The 17,197-nt window shown below is 39.4% G+C and overlaps 1 protein-coding gene across 1 annotated transcript in view; it reads right to left on the reverse strand.

Moving 5' to 3' along the window:
- tox (thymocyte selection-associated high mobility group box) overlaps positions 1–17,197 on the reverse strand; it is an 84,701-nt gene that overhangs the window by 42,797 nt on the left and 24,707 nt on the right. Inside the window, exons 2-3 of the mRNA XM_034220015.1 lie at positions 12,502–12,567; positions 6,776–6,886 (exon numbers count right to left, since the gene is read on the reverse strand). Of these exons, the coding sequence (XP_034075906.1) occupies positions 6,776–6,886; positions 12,502–12,567 (177 nt within the window). The remainder of the gene's footprint in view (positions 1–6,775; positions 6,887–12,501; positions 12,568–17,197) is intronic.

Genomic DNA, 17,197 nt, shown 5'->3' on the forward strand with positions numbered 1-17,197 from the left:
AATACCTCTAATACTTATTTGGCATAATGTTTCAAATGTTATTGTAGTCCTTTAGAACATTACAAAGCGTTGATTTAATATGTAAATCATACAGAGACATTATTGAACAAAAGTAAAAGTTGACTTTTAACAAACTCTCCTAATGAATGCAAGTACTTTTTGTTTCTAAACACTCAAGATGACTTTCAGCTTGTACATTTCTTTTACGGAAATGATCTATTTTTACGATAAATTATGGTCGCAAAACATGCAAAGCATATTTGATTAATTTAGATGAAAAAACACTTAAATCTCCTAAATTAACATTTGACATAATTTGTTGTGTACGCAACAATTGTAATGTTGGAAAAATTGTAATAGATGTTTTGTATTTTAAGATGAGCCTGTTGAAAATACGTCATTGACCCTTTTGCCTGAAAGAACACACCAGGCTGATCTGTGAGTAAAATATATCAAGGCTAATCTGACATGGAAGAAGGAAACCAGTAGCCTATATGATGATTATTCTGGGAGCAGAGACGAATGATAAGGATAGGGAAATGGAGTGAGAGGAGTGAGAGGCAGAGAAGCCTCTCATACTAATCTGACAGAGGAGATCTTTTATACACACTGACAGCCTCTTCTGCTTGGCTGGCTACACCAGTCTCTCCCTCTCTCCCTCTCCTCCTCTTCAACTCTCCCTCTCTCGCCCTACTCTCATCCTCAATTACTCTTTCATCTCTCTCACTCCTTTATTCTCTCTCACTCTTTTTCGAATCCATCTCAGGCCCATACACACTGAACAGTTATGAGTGGCGTGACTTGTGAGCAGAGTGATGAGTTAGTATGAAGTTGTGATTTATATGCTCAATTTGTAATTTACAGCCACTGTGCCACCATTTCACTTCAGTTTCTCCTCTTTCAACAAATCCTTTGAAATGGATTTGAGATGTGCATAATGGGAAATGAGCCCCCCTTGCACTCAAACAACAATACAAATGTGCTTTACCCTGTTTTGCCCAAATACTTTATTGAGTATGATAAGGACAAATAAAACAATATATATCTTTATAGAATTTGTTACAGACATATTTTGTTATTACAGTTCAGCATTTTTTTTTCAAATAGTCAATATCCAGATTGTGCATGAACAAATAAGCGTGCAAGGAGTTTATGAAATGTCTTTCAGGCAGGGGGGGTTAATGCCTCTGGAGGGAACACAGATATGTTAGCCTCTGCAGACCATTTACATGCACTAAAACCTATAGAACACACTACAGGAGAGGCGAGGGTTAACCCAAAAAGCAGAATAGGGCCCCATCAAGTCCTATTCTGCAATCAAGTATGTAGAAAGGAGCCATCAGCGCAGGTAGCACTCATGTGTTTCAGCAGCTCTACTAGGATGTGTTTTAAGTGTGTCTGTCCAGCCTTTACCGTGCTGCACTCGTTGAGCAGCGTTTCTCAGACAGCGTCCTGTTGCAGCTCAGCGCTCTGCATACATTACTCTCTCTCTCCCTCCCTCCCTCGTCTGCTCTCTCCATCATTTCTTCAAGTTGTGAATAAATTACTCCTCTCCCTCTCTCTGTCTGCACTTCCATTCATGTGGGTACAATAGGCTGTTCCCTGTACACTGGGAGCTTCTGGAGGGACTAATGTACTCAGGATTAAGTCCTTTCACACACGTTGTGTTCACATTACACACTCCTCACAACTCCATGTTCAGGACTGTTTCATACAACATGAAAAAGCACATATGTCTGATGGACATAAATAATGTCTGACCGTCAACATCGGTTTCTATAGGAGACTGGTGATTAAATCAGGGGATATCACTGACAATATCGGATCAGGGTCATTTAATTGAGGTATATTCAAATGTATTTCGGAGGTTATTTGATGATCTAGTGCAGGGGTTTTCAAAGTGTGGGAAGGTGAGCCTCCCCTCAGAGAACATAAGAACAGCCGCGCCCCCCCTCCCAATTATTATTGCTATTATTATTATTATTATTATTATTGTTGTTGTTGTTGTTGCTATAATGCAGGGGTATTTTTTATCCAGTGGAAAGTCCTTAGGCCTAGTTAAATCAAAGTGGTTACTTTTGTTTGGCTGGGCAGTGAAGTTTTACACACCGTCTTATTTGACTTTCTCAGGACTTAAACCTGTTTTTTGGGGGCAGACCCCAACAAAATCTTGTCTAGGGCAGCAAATTGGTCAGGTAACGTAAGGTCATCATCTTAACAGTTTTTTATGCTCATCGAGTCATCCGTGAGCAGAGCATCAAGTTGGCATGCCTATAACAGCTGACTGCGGCGATTACCATGTTGTTCAGCAAAACGCCTCACAAACTTATTAAGATCTACAGCTTTAGTGCATTTTGATTCAATGCTGAGTACAGCCAAACTTTACAGTCTCTTCTCTGTCATAGTAGACCGCAAATACCTCATTCCTTCCGTCTACTTGGGGTCTGAATGCTTCTCGCTTTGCGCCGTCCCGTTCAAATGAAATCGCCACCAATCACATTTCCACGCTCACGCCAGGGCCGGGGGAGGGGACATTAGGGATTTTCTCTCATAAATGTCTGATTAGCCACAACTTTTATTTCAAAACAATGCTGCCAACTGGGGTGGTATTTTTAGGGTGGCAGTTTCCACCCCGGTAGATCCGCCCCTGCTTGACCGGTACTTGCTTTTGATCAAAGTCAATGCGGAAAAGCCGCACTCACACAGGTAGGTGGAGGTGAAGGGAATGAGCACTGTTACAGCCTTTTTGGCGAGGTGGGGGAACTCGGTTTCCACAGACAGCCAAAAGTGTGCAAGTGACGTTTTCTGCCAGACGCTGTCTCCTCTCTCACTTTAGGTAGCTTCACAAAAAATCGATCCATGTTGCCGCTCGCATAAAGTTAGCTGAAGTTAACTAGCTGAAATTCTCGTAATTTTTTTCTCACGCTGTGCCTCCCCTGAAGCTCTCTGGCGCCCCCCGGGGAGGCGCGCCTCACACTTTGAAAACCGCTGATCTAGATTTTTACTGGGCATATTTTTAAGCATAATGTATTTAATTCTCTAAATATAAAATTGTAATAGCTGGTATTTTTAAAGCTCTGCGCACACCCCTTTTTTTTACTGGCGTCTACAATTTTATGTTTTGAGTTAAAAAAGGTCATTTGAGAAATCTGGGCCGATGTGTACATGCTGTATGCTCTCCCAGCGGTGTCTCTTCTCTTGTGTCACTGTTAAACAGCACCCATACAGTAGCTGAGGGTCACATAATCTGAATACCTATCTGTCTGCCTCCTTTGTCCCTATTCTAAAGAACAGACCTTTTAAAAAGAGTGTGTGCTGCATTAATACACACACAAACACCCTGACAGAAGGTACAGAGTGTATTTGATGAATGCCTGATGGACATGTTTCTCATTCCATTTCATCATTGTTCTCTCCATCAAATAATACTGTCTGATAGAGGGTGTGTGGTTGTGTGTGTGTGAGAGACAAATATAAACGGCAGGCAGTATGCATATTTATGTCTATTATCTACATTGTGTTCAACCCTTTACATGATGCCTCATAGCAGTATGTGGAATATGATAATAAAGCAGCACAGTGCAGGATTCATGTGAGTGATAACTGTTATTTGTGATTGGGCGTCCTCTTTTCTCAGACCAGGTAAAATGTTCACTAGACGAAGCGCAGTAGCTTCTGTAAAAGGTTCACTGTATTAGCCTATACAAAAGCGTTCAGACCTTTGTAATGCTCATGTCATGGTTCTGGAACTCAGACAATCCACAGGGTGAGCTGCTGAGTCACTATCAGACCTCTGTACCAGGGTTTCCGCTAGGATTTTTTCTCGCCGGTCAAATGTCCGGGCAGAATTTATTTTACCGGACAAATTTGAAACTTACCAGTCATATTTCAATAATAATAGTAAGAGTTGTGTAGCAGAGTTTCCGTTAGCAGGTAATTACCGGACTATGAGCAGATATGCTTCAGTTTAAAACTCAGTTCACGGGGCTCATTTTTATATTGCTTCAGTCTATAATCGTAACAGATCGAACAATTCAGATCCATTTTTCAATAAATGATTCCACAAACAACAAACAACATAATTATTACATTCAAACAAACTACTTGTAGTAGATGAAGTACATTATTCAAAAGTTTACATTAACTTTGAATAATAACACGGGAGAAACGGATCATCTCTTTTCCTCTCCCTCTCTCTCTCTCCTGACAGCCCGTCAGTTTCGCATGCAGCTAAACAGAGGGCGGGGCTTCAGGTGATCATGCAGAGCTGCGTGTCTCGGTCTGACTCAGCAGCTGATCTGATCTCTCTCTCGCGTGTCCGGTTATACTTCACTCGCGTTTATGTCCATATCGATCAGATCCAGCTCTCCTGATCGGCCTTTATAGAGAGCACCGATCAAACTATTAACAGTGAATATCGGCCGATAATGACCGGTGGCCGATCTATCGGAGCCTTCCTAATTATTACCAGACATTTTGACCGGCAGGTTTTGAATTTACCGGTTTTTAATAAATTTTACCAGCTAAAAACCGGTAATTACCGGCTAACGGAAACCCTGCTCTGGACATGTTTCCCCACGTACAGGACAGAGACACAGTCACACATATGGACTCAAACACTGACACATATTTGTCTGAACCCTTGAAATACCACATGTAGGCTTTTCATCTCCTTTCATTGTTTTCTTGACCTTGGTGATATAAATAAGGCTCTAGTTGAGTTGATTGGTGTAAAATATCAATAATAAGTCAAGTTGAATGTGATTTGTGAAACTGATGGAGATGGAGAGAAGCTGTGTTGGAGAAGAACGAAAATATTCTCACACACACATTTTAAATACAATTATTTTTGGCCAGTTTAGTGTTTATTATACAGTTTCAGTGTTAAAAGGTTGAGACAGAGGGGGTGACATACGTAAGGGACCGCAGGGCACATTTTAAGCCGGGTCGGCCACACCCAGACTGAGCCCAGTACAAGGGCTGCCGGCTCCAACCAATGAGGTATGTGGAGCTCATTTTAGCCAATAAAATAATGGATAACACTGGTAAAATGAGTTACTGTTACTGTGGAAACTTTTGCCAACCTGCAGGTAGAACAGAGTCAATATGAGGTTGGGTAAAATCATATCTGAGCAGAAGTGGAAGAACTCAGATCTTGGTAAAAGTAAAAGTACCAGAGTAACATTTTGGATTTGTAATTTATGTAAAACTAAGTGAGGTAAATAGCATATTAAAGAAATACTTTAATATGCTATTTATGTATAAAGAACAGTGATCTACTTATTTATGAGCGACTAAAAGGCCTTAGGCCTATTACAGCCGTATCTTATTGATTGATTGATTGATTGATTGATTGATTGATTGATTGATTGATTGATTGATTGATTGATTGATTGATTGATTGATTGATGTCACAATTGCTGCATCACATTTTTTTTTGGCATGGTTGTGTACTTATCGGTCTTTATTCCTGATTCTATTACTAATGTCTGTTTTTCTTTTTTATTATTGCTGGTAAAGGTGCAGCTAGTTTGACTGAATTTACTCCAGGTGGAACTAAAGTCTGATTTAACACTTGATTATATTTCACATCATTCATCCACATCTGTAAAGTAACTAAAGGTAAATACATGTAGGGGAGTAAAAGTGGACCATTTACCTCTGAACTGTAGTTGAGTAGAAGTACAAGTAGCAAAACATTGAAAAGTGTTCAGATGTAACTTAAGTGGTGCAGTGACGAGTCCTAAAACCAGGAAGTGAGTTAGCATTTTACTACCGGTTCCCTGGTTTCAGAGCCAATGGGATTTCTCCATAGGATTTTGGAAAATAGCTGGAAATAAGGTCTGTGGTTGACACAAATTTAAGAGACGGGTCACGTTTTGTTCTACGACATTAAATCCATCAGCAGTGACCCGCTGGTGATTTCTGAAGAGTTTACGTGTCTGAAAAACGATGGTTGTTAACAAGTGGCTGAATAGGACTACAGAAGTTGTCCAGGACGTTGTCATTACACCGAACACGTAAAACACTCCTCTAAGTTAGTTTGCCCTGTTCTGCTTGAAAGCAAGTATCTGCCTCCTACAAACTGTTCAAACAAACGCTTCAACTTGTTCCATTTAGAATCTGTATGTTTGAATATGGATCTTAAGTTAGCGTGAGGTTGAAGCAGCGACCCTGCTGCAGTTCCTTTATAGCATAACGTTAGCATTTTGCTTCTGGCGACTAGATTTATGATTAGAAAATGATAAAAGTAGGATAGATGTGGATATTATGAACAAAACGTGCATTTATCTAACAGGTTCGTTTTCCACAGACCTTATTTCGAGCTATTTTCCAAAATCCTATGGAGAAATCCCATTGCTTTTCTGTCGAGGGAATCCGAGCGCAGCTTACTTCCAGGTAAATACGTCATCCCTGCACCACTCTATAACCAATTGGATACCGAGCTCTAAAAACGTGACGATAATGTTTTATTCAAAGTAGCACAGGTAACAGGGATCAGGGCAAGTGCTTATGTAAGCTATAGAGAAGGTGGAGCAGCTGATTAATATGAGAGGTGGTGTCACCAGGATACAGCCAACGTGATCACTGAGTGTGAGTTAACTGTTATACAGTCATCTGTGTTGCCCTGACATTGCTGTGTGTGTGTGTGTGTGTGTGTGTGTGTGTGTGTGTGTGTGTGTGTGTGTGTGTGTGTGTGTGTGTGTGTGTGTGTGTGTGTGTGTGTGTGTGTGTGTGTGTGTGTGTGTGTGTGTGTGTGTGTGTGTGTGTTTACCCAGGGCAGACGGTGTGTGTCGGGCATGTGTGTGTCCCTCCTCCAGTGCTGGGAGGGCTGGTTGGATTGCGTCACCTTGCTGAGAGGGTGGGGGGGCTGAGGCACACGAAACTGTGGGAAAAATCACAAAGACAGACAAAGGTTGATATGGACGCAGAGGCCAGGGAGGGGTCAGAGGTCACAGGAAGAGGTCATGGTGAGGAGCAAGGACAAAGAGAGAGGGGACACACACACACACACACACTTTATAAATTGAGCTTTTGACACACAATACTAGGGAAACACTTTGAAAATATGATTATTTGGTATAGATTAAACAATCCAACATTATATTTAGGTAAATAAAACAATGAGTGGGTTAACAGATAATTAATTTGTAGCAATTTTGCCATAACGTTTTTGGTTAAATAATATTTCAGTTCCAGCTTCTTAAATGTGAAGATTTGCTGCTTTCGCTTTAAAATATTTAATATATTTTTAGTTTTTTCAGAAATGAGTAACTTAGGTACCATTCTCGATGCAGTTCTATTACTTGAAATTGAGTATTTGAACAGTGTGGTATTAGTACTTTTACTGAGGCAAAGAATCAGGATACTTTTTCCAGCAATGCTTTAAATGTTCCACCAACTAACTGCTACAACTAAACTGAGTTGAAATAAAAAGAGATTTAGAGAGTCGTTCAGAGGAGGAGAGAGATAAGAGACAGAGGCTGTAAATAAATTGCTGGTTCATTCCCTCCACAGCTAATCCCTGATAACAGCAGGTTACAACCAGCTGCAGTGAGGAAAGACAAACCCATCAAATATCATCAGCACTACACAACACCACACAAACAGGCGGGTTAGTTTGAGCAGTTCATGTTTTATAGAAGTGTGTTTTCTATAGGAAACAACAAAATACATGTTTCCTATGGGTGGTGATCAGCAGTTTCAGTTTTAACACCAGGATCCTACTAATGTGTTAATATGTATACAGTCACACCTGGAAGCCTCTCTCTACAACCATACACTGAGGAGCTGGCAGGCACCATATTGATTCAAGGAAATTGTCAATATTAGGGAAAAATGCTTATTAGCACTTGCCAAGAATTGAATGACAATATCAATACTCACATCTGTTCATTAGATATGAATCAGTAGCTGGTTAGCTTAGCTTAGCATAAAGCCTGGAAAAAGGGCTATTTCCAGTCAACCAGCAGAGGCTCCAGGAAGTACCTGCAACAGGCCAGGAAATAGTACCGCTATTCTGTACCATGGATGTAAATAGAGAACTGGATAGATGAAAGCAGTGCTATGTCACTTCCTGACAAAATTACAGCCCCGCCCTCTTTTCAGTGAAAACAAAGCATCAGCGAGAAGTGGAAAGATATAGTTTCATTATGTCTAAAAGCTGCTGTGCTATTGCACATTTAACAAAATAAATGAATGTGTTCTTTACTTTCACTTAGAAAAAAGGACTGAAAAACAAACGATCTAAATCTGAAATCACAGTTTAAGTGTTAGCCTGCCACTCTGCGGACATCCATCCTCTACTGATTTAAATTAAACCATAAATCGACGCCGATCATTTAACTCCAATAACATTGTTTCATTGTTTGCCTGTCATATTTGGGCTCCTTGTAGATAAAAAATAGGCCCGGTATTATTCCTTTTTCGATGTATTAGGGGAAAACTTCAGAATCTGTATTTACCGCCGTTCAATTGACAGTGAGTGTTTCACCCCAAAAAGGGGTGTGGCCTTTCCATAGAGGGAAAGTACCCGGATGTGTTGCTCTCATCTATCCAGCGTTGGAGGCGGGGTCTTGTTCATTCCTATGAGAGTTGCTCAGTGGCGCATGAAGATAAAACGCCACAAAAGTACCCGTATCTGTCAAAATTACTCGTCATACTTGCTTCTCGAGAGCAAAAGTACCGGTATATGAGCTCATAGAGCATGCACACATCAGGTATCCCTTAAGCCCCTCCTCCTGTCTCTCCTCCTTTTCGTGCATTTTACTACTTTTAGACACTAATGCATTAAATAAAGGAAACAAAAGTGTTCCTGCTGGGTATTTAGCTAAGATTTGCAGATGTTTTTATTTTTTTTAATGGTCCTTTAATCTTTATTATTGTTATAATGTGTTATGTATTCCTTTATCTAATGGGTTTTTATTTACATTATTTATTTTTGCAGTGTTATTAGCAACATCTTCTTTTAAATTGGCCTTGAATCTTAATTGTTCTTACTTTTTGTTATTTGTATTAATGTATTATATTATTGTTGTTAGGAAGAGAGACATCATGTTGCTGCAGAGAGGGTTAAACTGGTCTGAAATTGGTGACATTCATCACAACAACCCCTGACTTTATGAAAGAAATGGTACTTCAATAATAAAGCCATACATTCTTATTCCACACACCACTCCCCATCTTCTTATGGTACCATGAATAAAACATCAAATCATAGACTCCTATACAATATTTCCTAGATGGTAACCTATGAATAATGTATCTCTGATGGTGTTTCTTATTAATATGGGCCGTGCTGGCTGGTGAGGTAACTGTGCACTAACAAACACACACGTTCCTCTCCAGAGGCTTCACTAGGATTTAAAAGCAGTGACGCCAACAGCCATATAAAACAGTGTTTGCTGCATAGTGCTGTTCCAGGACTGTTGCTTAGTGATCTAAAAACAGATGATCTTTAATACGTTGGTCATGGCACAGAGGTGACATAACACGACAGCTGTACATACACCATCAACTACCCTTAAAGCTCAATCTCACTTTGTGCACTGGACTCAGGGTTCTCCGGTGGAAATGTCCACCCGTGTATCCATCCTCTTCACTTCTTATCCTGTTACTGTGTCAGGGGTTGAATCAGCACTATTTTAGGACATTCTGGACAGTTATAAATTCATTAACCTAATACAAATATACCAAGACACTGACCAAAACTCACCTTTTCAGATTGCTTTCAATGTGTGCTAAATGTTGTTTTATAAACTCGAGTTTCATTATTTATTAATCATGGTTTCTTTTTTTATCTCTGTTAAGTGTCTTTGAGCACCTGATAAAGCGCTTGATAAATAAAATGTATTATTATTATTACACAATCTTTACTCATAATAAAAGTTACGCTGAAAATAATGATACTTTGATCATAGATTAATATTCAATCATACAGTTAACATTTGAATTTGAAGATAATTGAAACACAAACCAATGTATATATATATATGCATATGCCGTGCTCAGCAAAAGTCAACCCAATTTTTTAAGTTTGAAGAATATTGTGTTAAGCCTGGCCCCTTCTGTACTCTACTGTATATGTTTAAAAATAAAGGCAAATACGGTCTATTAGTTCAGTTTTTAAAATCCCAATTGACGGTTTGGCTTCTACAGATTTAGGACCTAAACATTGATGGAATAGTGAATGTATTTCTTTTAACTAAGCTGCAGTTTACATTAAGTCAGAATTAAAGCTGCAGAGGCTTTTTTGATGTGACCAGGAATCAGATGATATTTATGTCTCCTTTTTGAATCATCTGTAGCAGTGAGGTCAGCGGAGACAGCCCCTGGATGTATTCAGATATTCAGTCTGCTAACAGACTCTCTGTGAGGGCAGTGAAGGCAACATCTTGGTGGGATAGATGCAGTAACACTTTTTCAACATCTGGCCGCAGTGCGTCCTGGGTTTTAATCATTCTTGAACGCTTCTTGGATGCATTTCCACTGAGCTGTGTGTAAATGAGGTCAGAGAGTCATTAAAGTGAGGAAGAGTAATCGCCATGATTTCTGACTCATCGCTGCTCAGTGTGCAGTGCAGGATTAGTGTTCAGAGAAAGGATAAATAGTACTAATAAAAAAAACACCCAATAATTATGAATGATAAAGTTCCTCATCAAATAGACCACCATTGATTAAACTATACTGCTATACTGTAATTATTAGTTTTTTCAGGGTTTTTATTTTGAATAACGTTTGCCTAGAATATTATACTCTTTTTATGTAATCTGCACTCTTGCTATTGCAAGCTATTCCTAAATTGCCCAGTTGAGGGACAAATGAGGGAATTCTGATTCTGATAATAGCATCTTACCTTGCATTATTCAAAGGAAACAGTATTCCTGCTAACATGTCCAACATCAACACAGATTATAATTATATCCTTCAACACTTGATTATATTAAATAATAGTCAATATTTTCTTTTTATATTATCAGTTAAATAAGCTAACTAAATCTATTGCAAAGCCCAAACAAAGAAACTACAATTGAATATATAACTACAACTAATAACTACAGTATTTCTCTTTTTGTGTAAGAAAAGAAAAAGCTTAGAGAGATACAATCATGGTAATGCTTTCTGTGCCTCAGGTTCAGTTCAGTCAGTGATATTGCTCTGTGGAACATGGTGGGAGAAAACATATTGGTTTAAATCATCTGTAAATAACTGTAAAGACTGAGATAGCTAAAGGTGAGTTCAAAGACACAGTTGGGCATGACCCAATGATCATCAACAACAATATTCTGTAAAAACAACAGTGGTGCAGAAATTAGTCCTTAAAGGTCACCTATCATGCTATTTTTAGGCAATAGCATAGGTCTCAGATATATACAAATATGTCTATGAAGTGTTTTGCTCAAAATACGGGAGATGCTACCGGCAGATACTGCAGTGATGAAACGCCATATCATGGATTATCAAGGATTCTCTCTGAAACAGTATGGAGCTCAAAGGCTTTCTCTCTTTCCGGTTATACCACAAGGTGAGTTCCTTTTTACTTCCTGCTTCTTCACACACATGCTCTGTGCAGTACAGGTTAGCTCTGAGTGTTAGCGATGCTAATGTAAACACCGACCATATTACGTCCAAAACAGTCGGCCATTGTTTCTGATAGCAACGTTTCTGATATGACGTCATATCGGACGCAAATCTGGATCAGCTCCGTTGTAGCTCCGTTTTTAGAGATGTGGGTATGGAGGAAAAGAGAGAGGGTTTTATTTTCTGACGCTGCGTGAGTTCCCCGACGCACCGGGGACACATCTTTATGTATAAAAGACATCAAAAAGTGCATTTTGCACGATAGGTCCCCTTTAAAGCCAGAAATTACTCAGCATTTTGTCACATGCACTGTTTTTTGTTAAAGCTTGAAGAACTGTGGTTAACGACATAAAATATGTCAGTAAATACCCAACTGGTGAATGTCCACAGCTTCTTTGTATAAAAAAATGAGACTACTAAATGTCATCATGCCCAACATTAGCCTTTAGCTTAGCGATGGTGATGCGCAGCCATGTGATCGGGATCTAGTTTGTTTATAGAATTAGCTTGGGGACCATATAAAAGAGTTCACTGCAAAAATCATGTGAGTGTAAAAAATAATATTAATAATAATACATGGGATTTTTATAGCGCTTTTCCTAATGCTCAAAGACGTTTAATTTGACATGCTTGCCCAATTGTTATCATTGCACATCAAAAAAGTATGTATTTATTTGCAGAAGTGCAATGTATTTGTTTGCAGCAAATTGGTTCACATTTACACCTTAGTGATTCCACTTGTGTGGAGTGTTTTGACAACATACAGAACAACCAATTGTGTTGAGGAATGTTACAACACTTTCACAAGTAATTAGTTCCCTCAATGAAATTAGAACCTGGGAAATGTCAGAGGAAAGGCTTCCGAGGGCCCTCACTCAGGCTCTGTCTCACACACGCAGACACACACACATAAACACTAACCTGATTGGTTGAGGCAAAGTCATGGCCGGCTTCTGGCATACCCAGGAACATGGTGTCCCCATCCAGCTGAGGAGAACAAAAAGACAAGGCAACATTGTCAACAAACTAAAATCAAACATAGCAAAGTCAGAGAGTCAGAGAGACAAGAAGTTCATGGAGGTGGAGGGAACAGATCGGAGCACCAATGAGGAGAACGACTCCGTGTCTCCTTCACACATGGACATCCTGCTAGAGGCCTGATGGAGGAAAAGGTCCGGGCTCTGTTTACCACCAACTGAGGTCTGGGTAGAATTGTCCAAAAAAAAAAGGGGGCTTTTTGAACGTGGACAACAGGGAAACTATTTTCTATTACCAAGGTTACAATTGAAATAAAAAAGTAAAGTGGAACTTATGGTTGCTTCCACACACCCTTCTGTCCGCATGTATTTATTCCCATGAATCCAAATATGTATGGTATGAACATATTTGAAAATAAAATAAAATAGTGCAGCATAACTTGTTAGGCCTAGACATCTATCACTGTGTTTATCACCATTCATACATGTCTTAAAACGTTTAAGAAACCCCAGACAACTCAGATACACTGTGAAGTGTTGACTTTATTTGATCGTTAACAGTAATAAAGTAACGTTCATATGTCGCCTTCGGATTATTATAGTGTTGTACGTTCAGAACAAAGTACTTTTACTTTTATAGTACTTGATACAATTCAATATGGTACGACAGAGGATTTAGTTTTATTCCTCATATGCAGCAAATCATAAATTAACAAGAAAGTGCTTCACATATTTGGTTCTCTCTACTAGTACTGTGCATCCCATCATGCTGTTTCTTTTTGACCTTAAATAAAAAAACACTTGGACTTTTCACAAGCTGGCCTTTTCACAAGGGTAGTAGTGTTCTCTGTCTCCAGAGTACAGTTCAATGTTATAACACCTCACAGTTAAACAATGTAAGGATGCATTGCCGGATTAACAATGTGCAAATAACAGCTACCATAGTGCCATGCCCATACAGCTGCTGACTGATGTGCTCAACACTCATCCATAGGCTAACTCACCAGTGAGCAGAAAGCACTGGTTTCTATAGGAACAATAAAGAATACAAAGAACCTTTCACAAACAGCTCTTTCATAACTGCTTACAGTGAGGAAGACATTTCAACTGTTATTGGCCGTCCCAGGCTGCTGTAAACTAAACACCACTCTCTCTGACAGAACAGCTCTCTGAGTGATTTCACTCATATGTCTAACTTTCAGGTTTCTCTTTTCAGACGCAGACCCCACCCCACATCATACTAGCCTAATTTTTCAAGTTGTCCGTCTTTCTTGAAAAATCCGGCCTCCGTAGTGGCGAAGCAAAGATCAACAGGATGAGAGGATTTTATATGAATGAATCGTTTTTTTACCGATACCAAGACGCTACAATCGATGCATCGCAAGTTCAACCCAAACTGTAGCCGATGTGCACTCTTTCAACCGGTGCACTCGCATCTTGAACGTTTATGCAGGTGCACCGATGTGAGTCGGTGAATCTTAACATCCCTAGTTGAAACGCATCGTATCGCCCCGAATGTTGAATCCAATCGTATCGAACTATATCGCAACAGGGGTGAATCGTATCGTATCGCATCGCCTGGTGCTTCAAATGTATCGTTAATGTATCGTATCGTTGGCAATGTATCGAGATGCGCATCACATCGGCCTCAGTGTTGGAGATGCACATCCCTAATATATACTAAAAGGTGAACATTTGTGCCGAAAATGTCATTTCTAGAAAGCAGGTTTTGAGTTTGTTCACGGAGTGAAAAGTGCCACAATCAAAAACACAAACATTTTTCATAATGTAATGAATGTTAGATCATAGTGAAAAATGTCCATTCTAGTTTCTCTAAGTCCAAGGGGATGTCTTTAAATTGGGTTTTTTGGTCTGATAATCAAGTTAATACAAGTTAAACCACATTGCATATTACTTACTCGCACCAATATTATTTTGGCAGAAATCTCTAAAGCTTTGCCATTTATTTTGGCAGTGTTCTCTTTCAAATAATTTTGCGATTGTAAAACATGTAAGATGTAGTCCAGCTGTGTTTTAAATGAAGGTGAATTCATCACAAGAACACAGCTATTCTCCTCCTTTCCCGGTGTAACATGAAGATTGAACCATTGTCAGCTGCCCTTCTGATAATGCAGCCCACAGCACAGTGCTGCAACACCCAGATGCAGATACATGATGTGTTTAGGGCCGCCACTCATCATTATTCAATTTATTTTCTAATTATTCTCTCAATGTATCTATATCTATCTTAATTGCCTGCGTGGCGTGCTACAAACTGCCTCTCTAAGGATGATAAGGTATGCTTAACTTTGATAACTGAATGGTTATTTAAATGTAAGGTTTGTAACACCGGCACTGCTATTAGTAGTTTCAGTCTGAAAACTGTAGTATCTTATAAAGTTACCATTACTGGTGACAACTACTTCGTACACCTGGACAACCAAACAACAAACATATTCAAACATTTCCTCATTACAGGTTCATTGTCCTGGTAGGCAAACACACACAGAACAATGTTTGAACAGGTGGGTTGAAGTAAAGCACACACACACACACACACACACGTATACAAACACAGGTGAACAGACAGGTGTAACTGCCCTTTCCGTTGGCCAGCTGTTGGCTTTAATGCAAATGAGGTGTCGGTTTACAGAGTCAACAGAAAACTAAAACACACAGCTGTGGAGTACTGAAGCAGCAGCTATTTGTAATGCTTCACGTGGAACCACCACAGAAATATGAAGAATAACATTGGTGAATGGTGAGAAAGGTGATATACGTCTAAACACCTGATCTTCAATCTTCTTTCTTGGAACAATCAAAGTTTCTCTGACTTCACTGTCAATCAGCTTTTTCCATTTAACTCTGATGAGACATGAGATACTTCATGGACAGAGGTGGGAAGTTACTAAGTACATTTACTCAAGTATTGTACTTAAAGGGGACCTATCATGCAAAATGCACTTTTGTACGTCTTTTATACATGAATATGTGTCCCCGGTGTGTCAGGGAACTCACCAAGTGTCAGAAAACACAACCCTCTCTCTTTTCCTCCATACCCAAATCTCTAAAAACAGGGCTGCAACGGATCTGATACAGACTGATACAGATTTGAAATATCTCTGACGTCAGAAACGAGGAGCTCCGCCTATATGGGCAACTCTTCACCTATCAGGAGGAGACAGCTACGGCCATTGCCGTTCGAAAGCGCTGGAGACGCTGTAGTACATACATGCCAGGCGCTGTAGTCTGCCACAAAAGCAGCGAAGAAGACTTCTCACAGATTCAGCCCCTGCAAAAACAGGGCTAAAATAGAGCATATAGAGCGAAATGAGGCAAATAGAGCGAAATGAGGCAAGGCTAAAATGCATGATCTGTTTGGTATTTTGAAAAAATATACACTGAACAAAAATATAAACGCAACACTTTTGTTTTTGCTCCCATTTTTCATGAGATGAACTCAGAGATCTAAAAATGTTTCTATATACACAAAATAACCATTTCTCTCAAATATTGTTCACAAATCTGAAAAGATCTGTGATAGTGAGCACTTCTCCTTTGCCGAGATAATCCATCCCACCTCACAGGTGTGGCATATCAAGATGCTGATTAGACAGCATGATTATTGCACAGGTGTGCCTTAGGCTGGCCACAATAAAAGGCTACTCTGAAACGTGCAGTTTTGCTTTATTGGGGGGGTCCGAAAACCAGGCAGTATCTGGTGTGAGGGGTAGGATTAGGGTTAGGGTTAGGGTTAGGGTAATGTTGTGAATCGAGTGGCCTGTGTTCGTCGTCCATAACATATGCCTGCCATACTTTTTCGCGGGAGACTCCCGATTTCATTGCCCTCTCCCGGTTTCCTCCCGGGGTCATATTTCTACCACAAAATCAGATTTCTGAGGTCTCAAGGTTGGCAAGTATGACGCCTGCCCATACCATAACCCCACCACCACCATGGGCCACTCGATTCACAACATTACCGTTTATATTTTTGTTCAGTGTATTATTCAAATATAGCATGATAGGTCCACTTTAAACAACATTTTAAGGGTACTTTACTTATTTCCATTTAATGCAACTTTACACTTCTACTCCACTACAATTAAAAGGGAAACACTCTCATTTTACTCCACTTTATTTAAAAGCTTTAGTTACTTTTAATAAAATATATCTTTTGTTTAAAAAAATGTAATTAGTGGACTTTGAGTCAAATCATCAAGTCAATCAGAACTTTGTCAGTAAAATGCTACTTGATGCAACTATATTATCTAGAAATGTCACAAGTATAAATATAATTATATACACACATAAAGTATATTGTTCTGCACAATGAGTACTCTTGCTTTTTATACTTTAATTATATTTTACTGATAATACTTTTGTACTTTTACTTAAGTTAGATTTTGAATGCAGGACTTTTACTTGTTGTATTTTGACAACAATGTAATGGTACTTTTACTCAAGTAAAGCATCTGAATACTTGTTCCCCCACTGCACATGGATCACACACAGACACACTCATAGCCTACATGCAGCCAGGGAAGGGGAGGCACACAGTTAGCTCCATTTAACAATGGTTACAAAAGAAAAAGACGGCATGAACTTCAAAATTATAACTCATAAAAGTGCAATTAAAAAAG

The sequence above is a fragment of the Gymnodraco acuticeps genome, unplaced genomic scaffold (genome assembly GCF_902827175.1).
Source record: "Gymnodraco acuticeps unplaced genomic scaffold, fGymAcu1.1, whole genome shotgun sequence".
In the NCBI taxonomy this organism is placed as follows: domain Eukaryota; kingdom Metazoa; phylum Chordata; class Actinopteri; order Perciformes; family Bathydraconidae; genus Gymnodraco; species Gymnodraco acuticeps.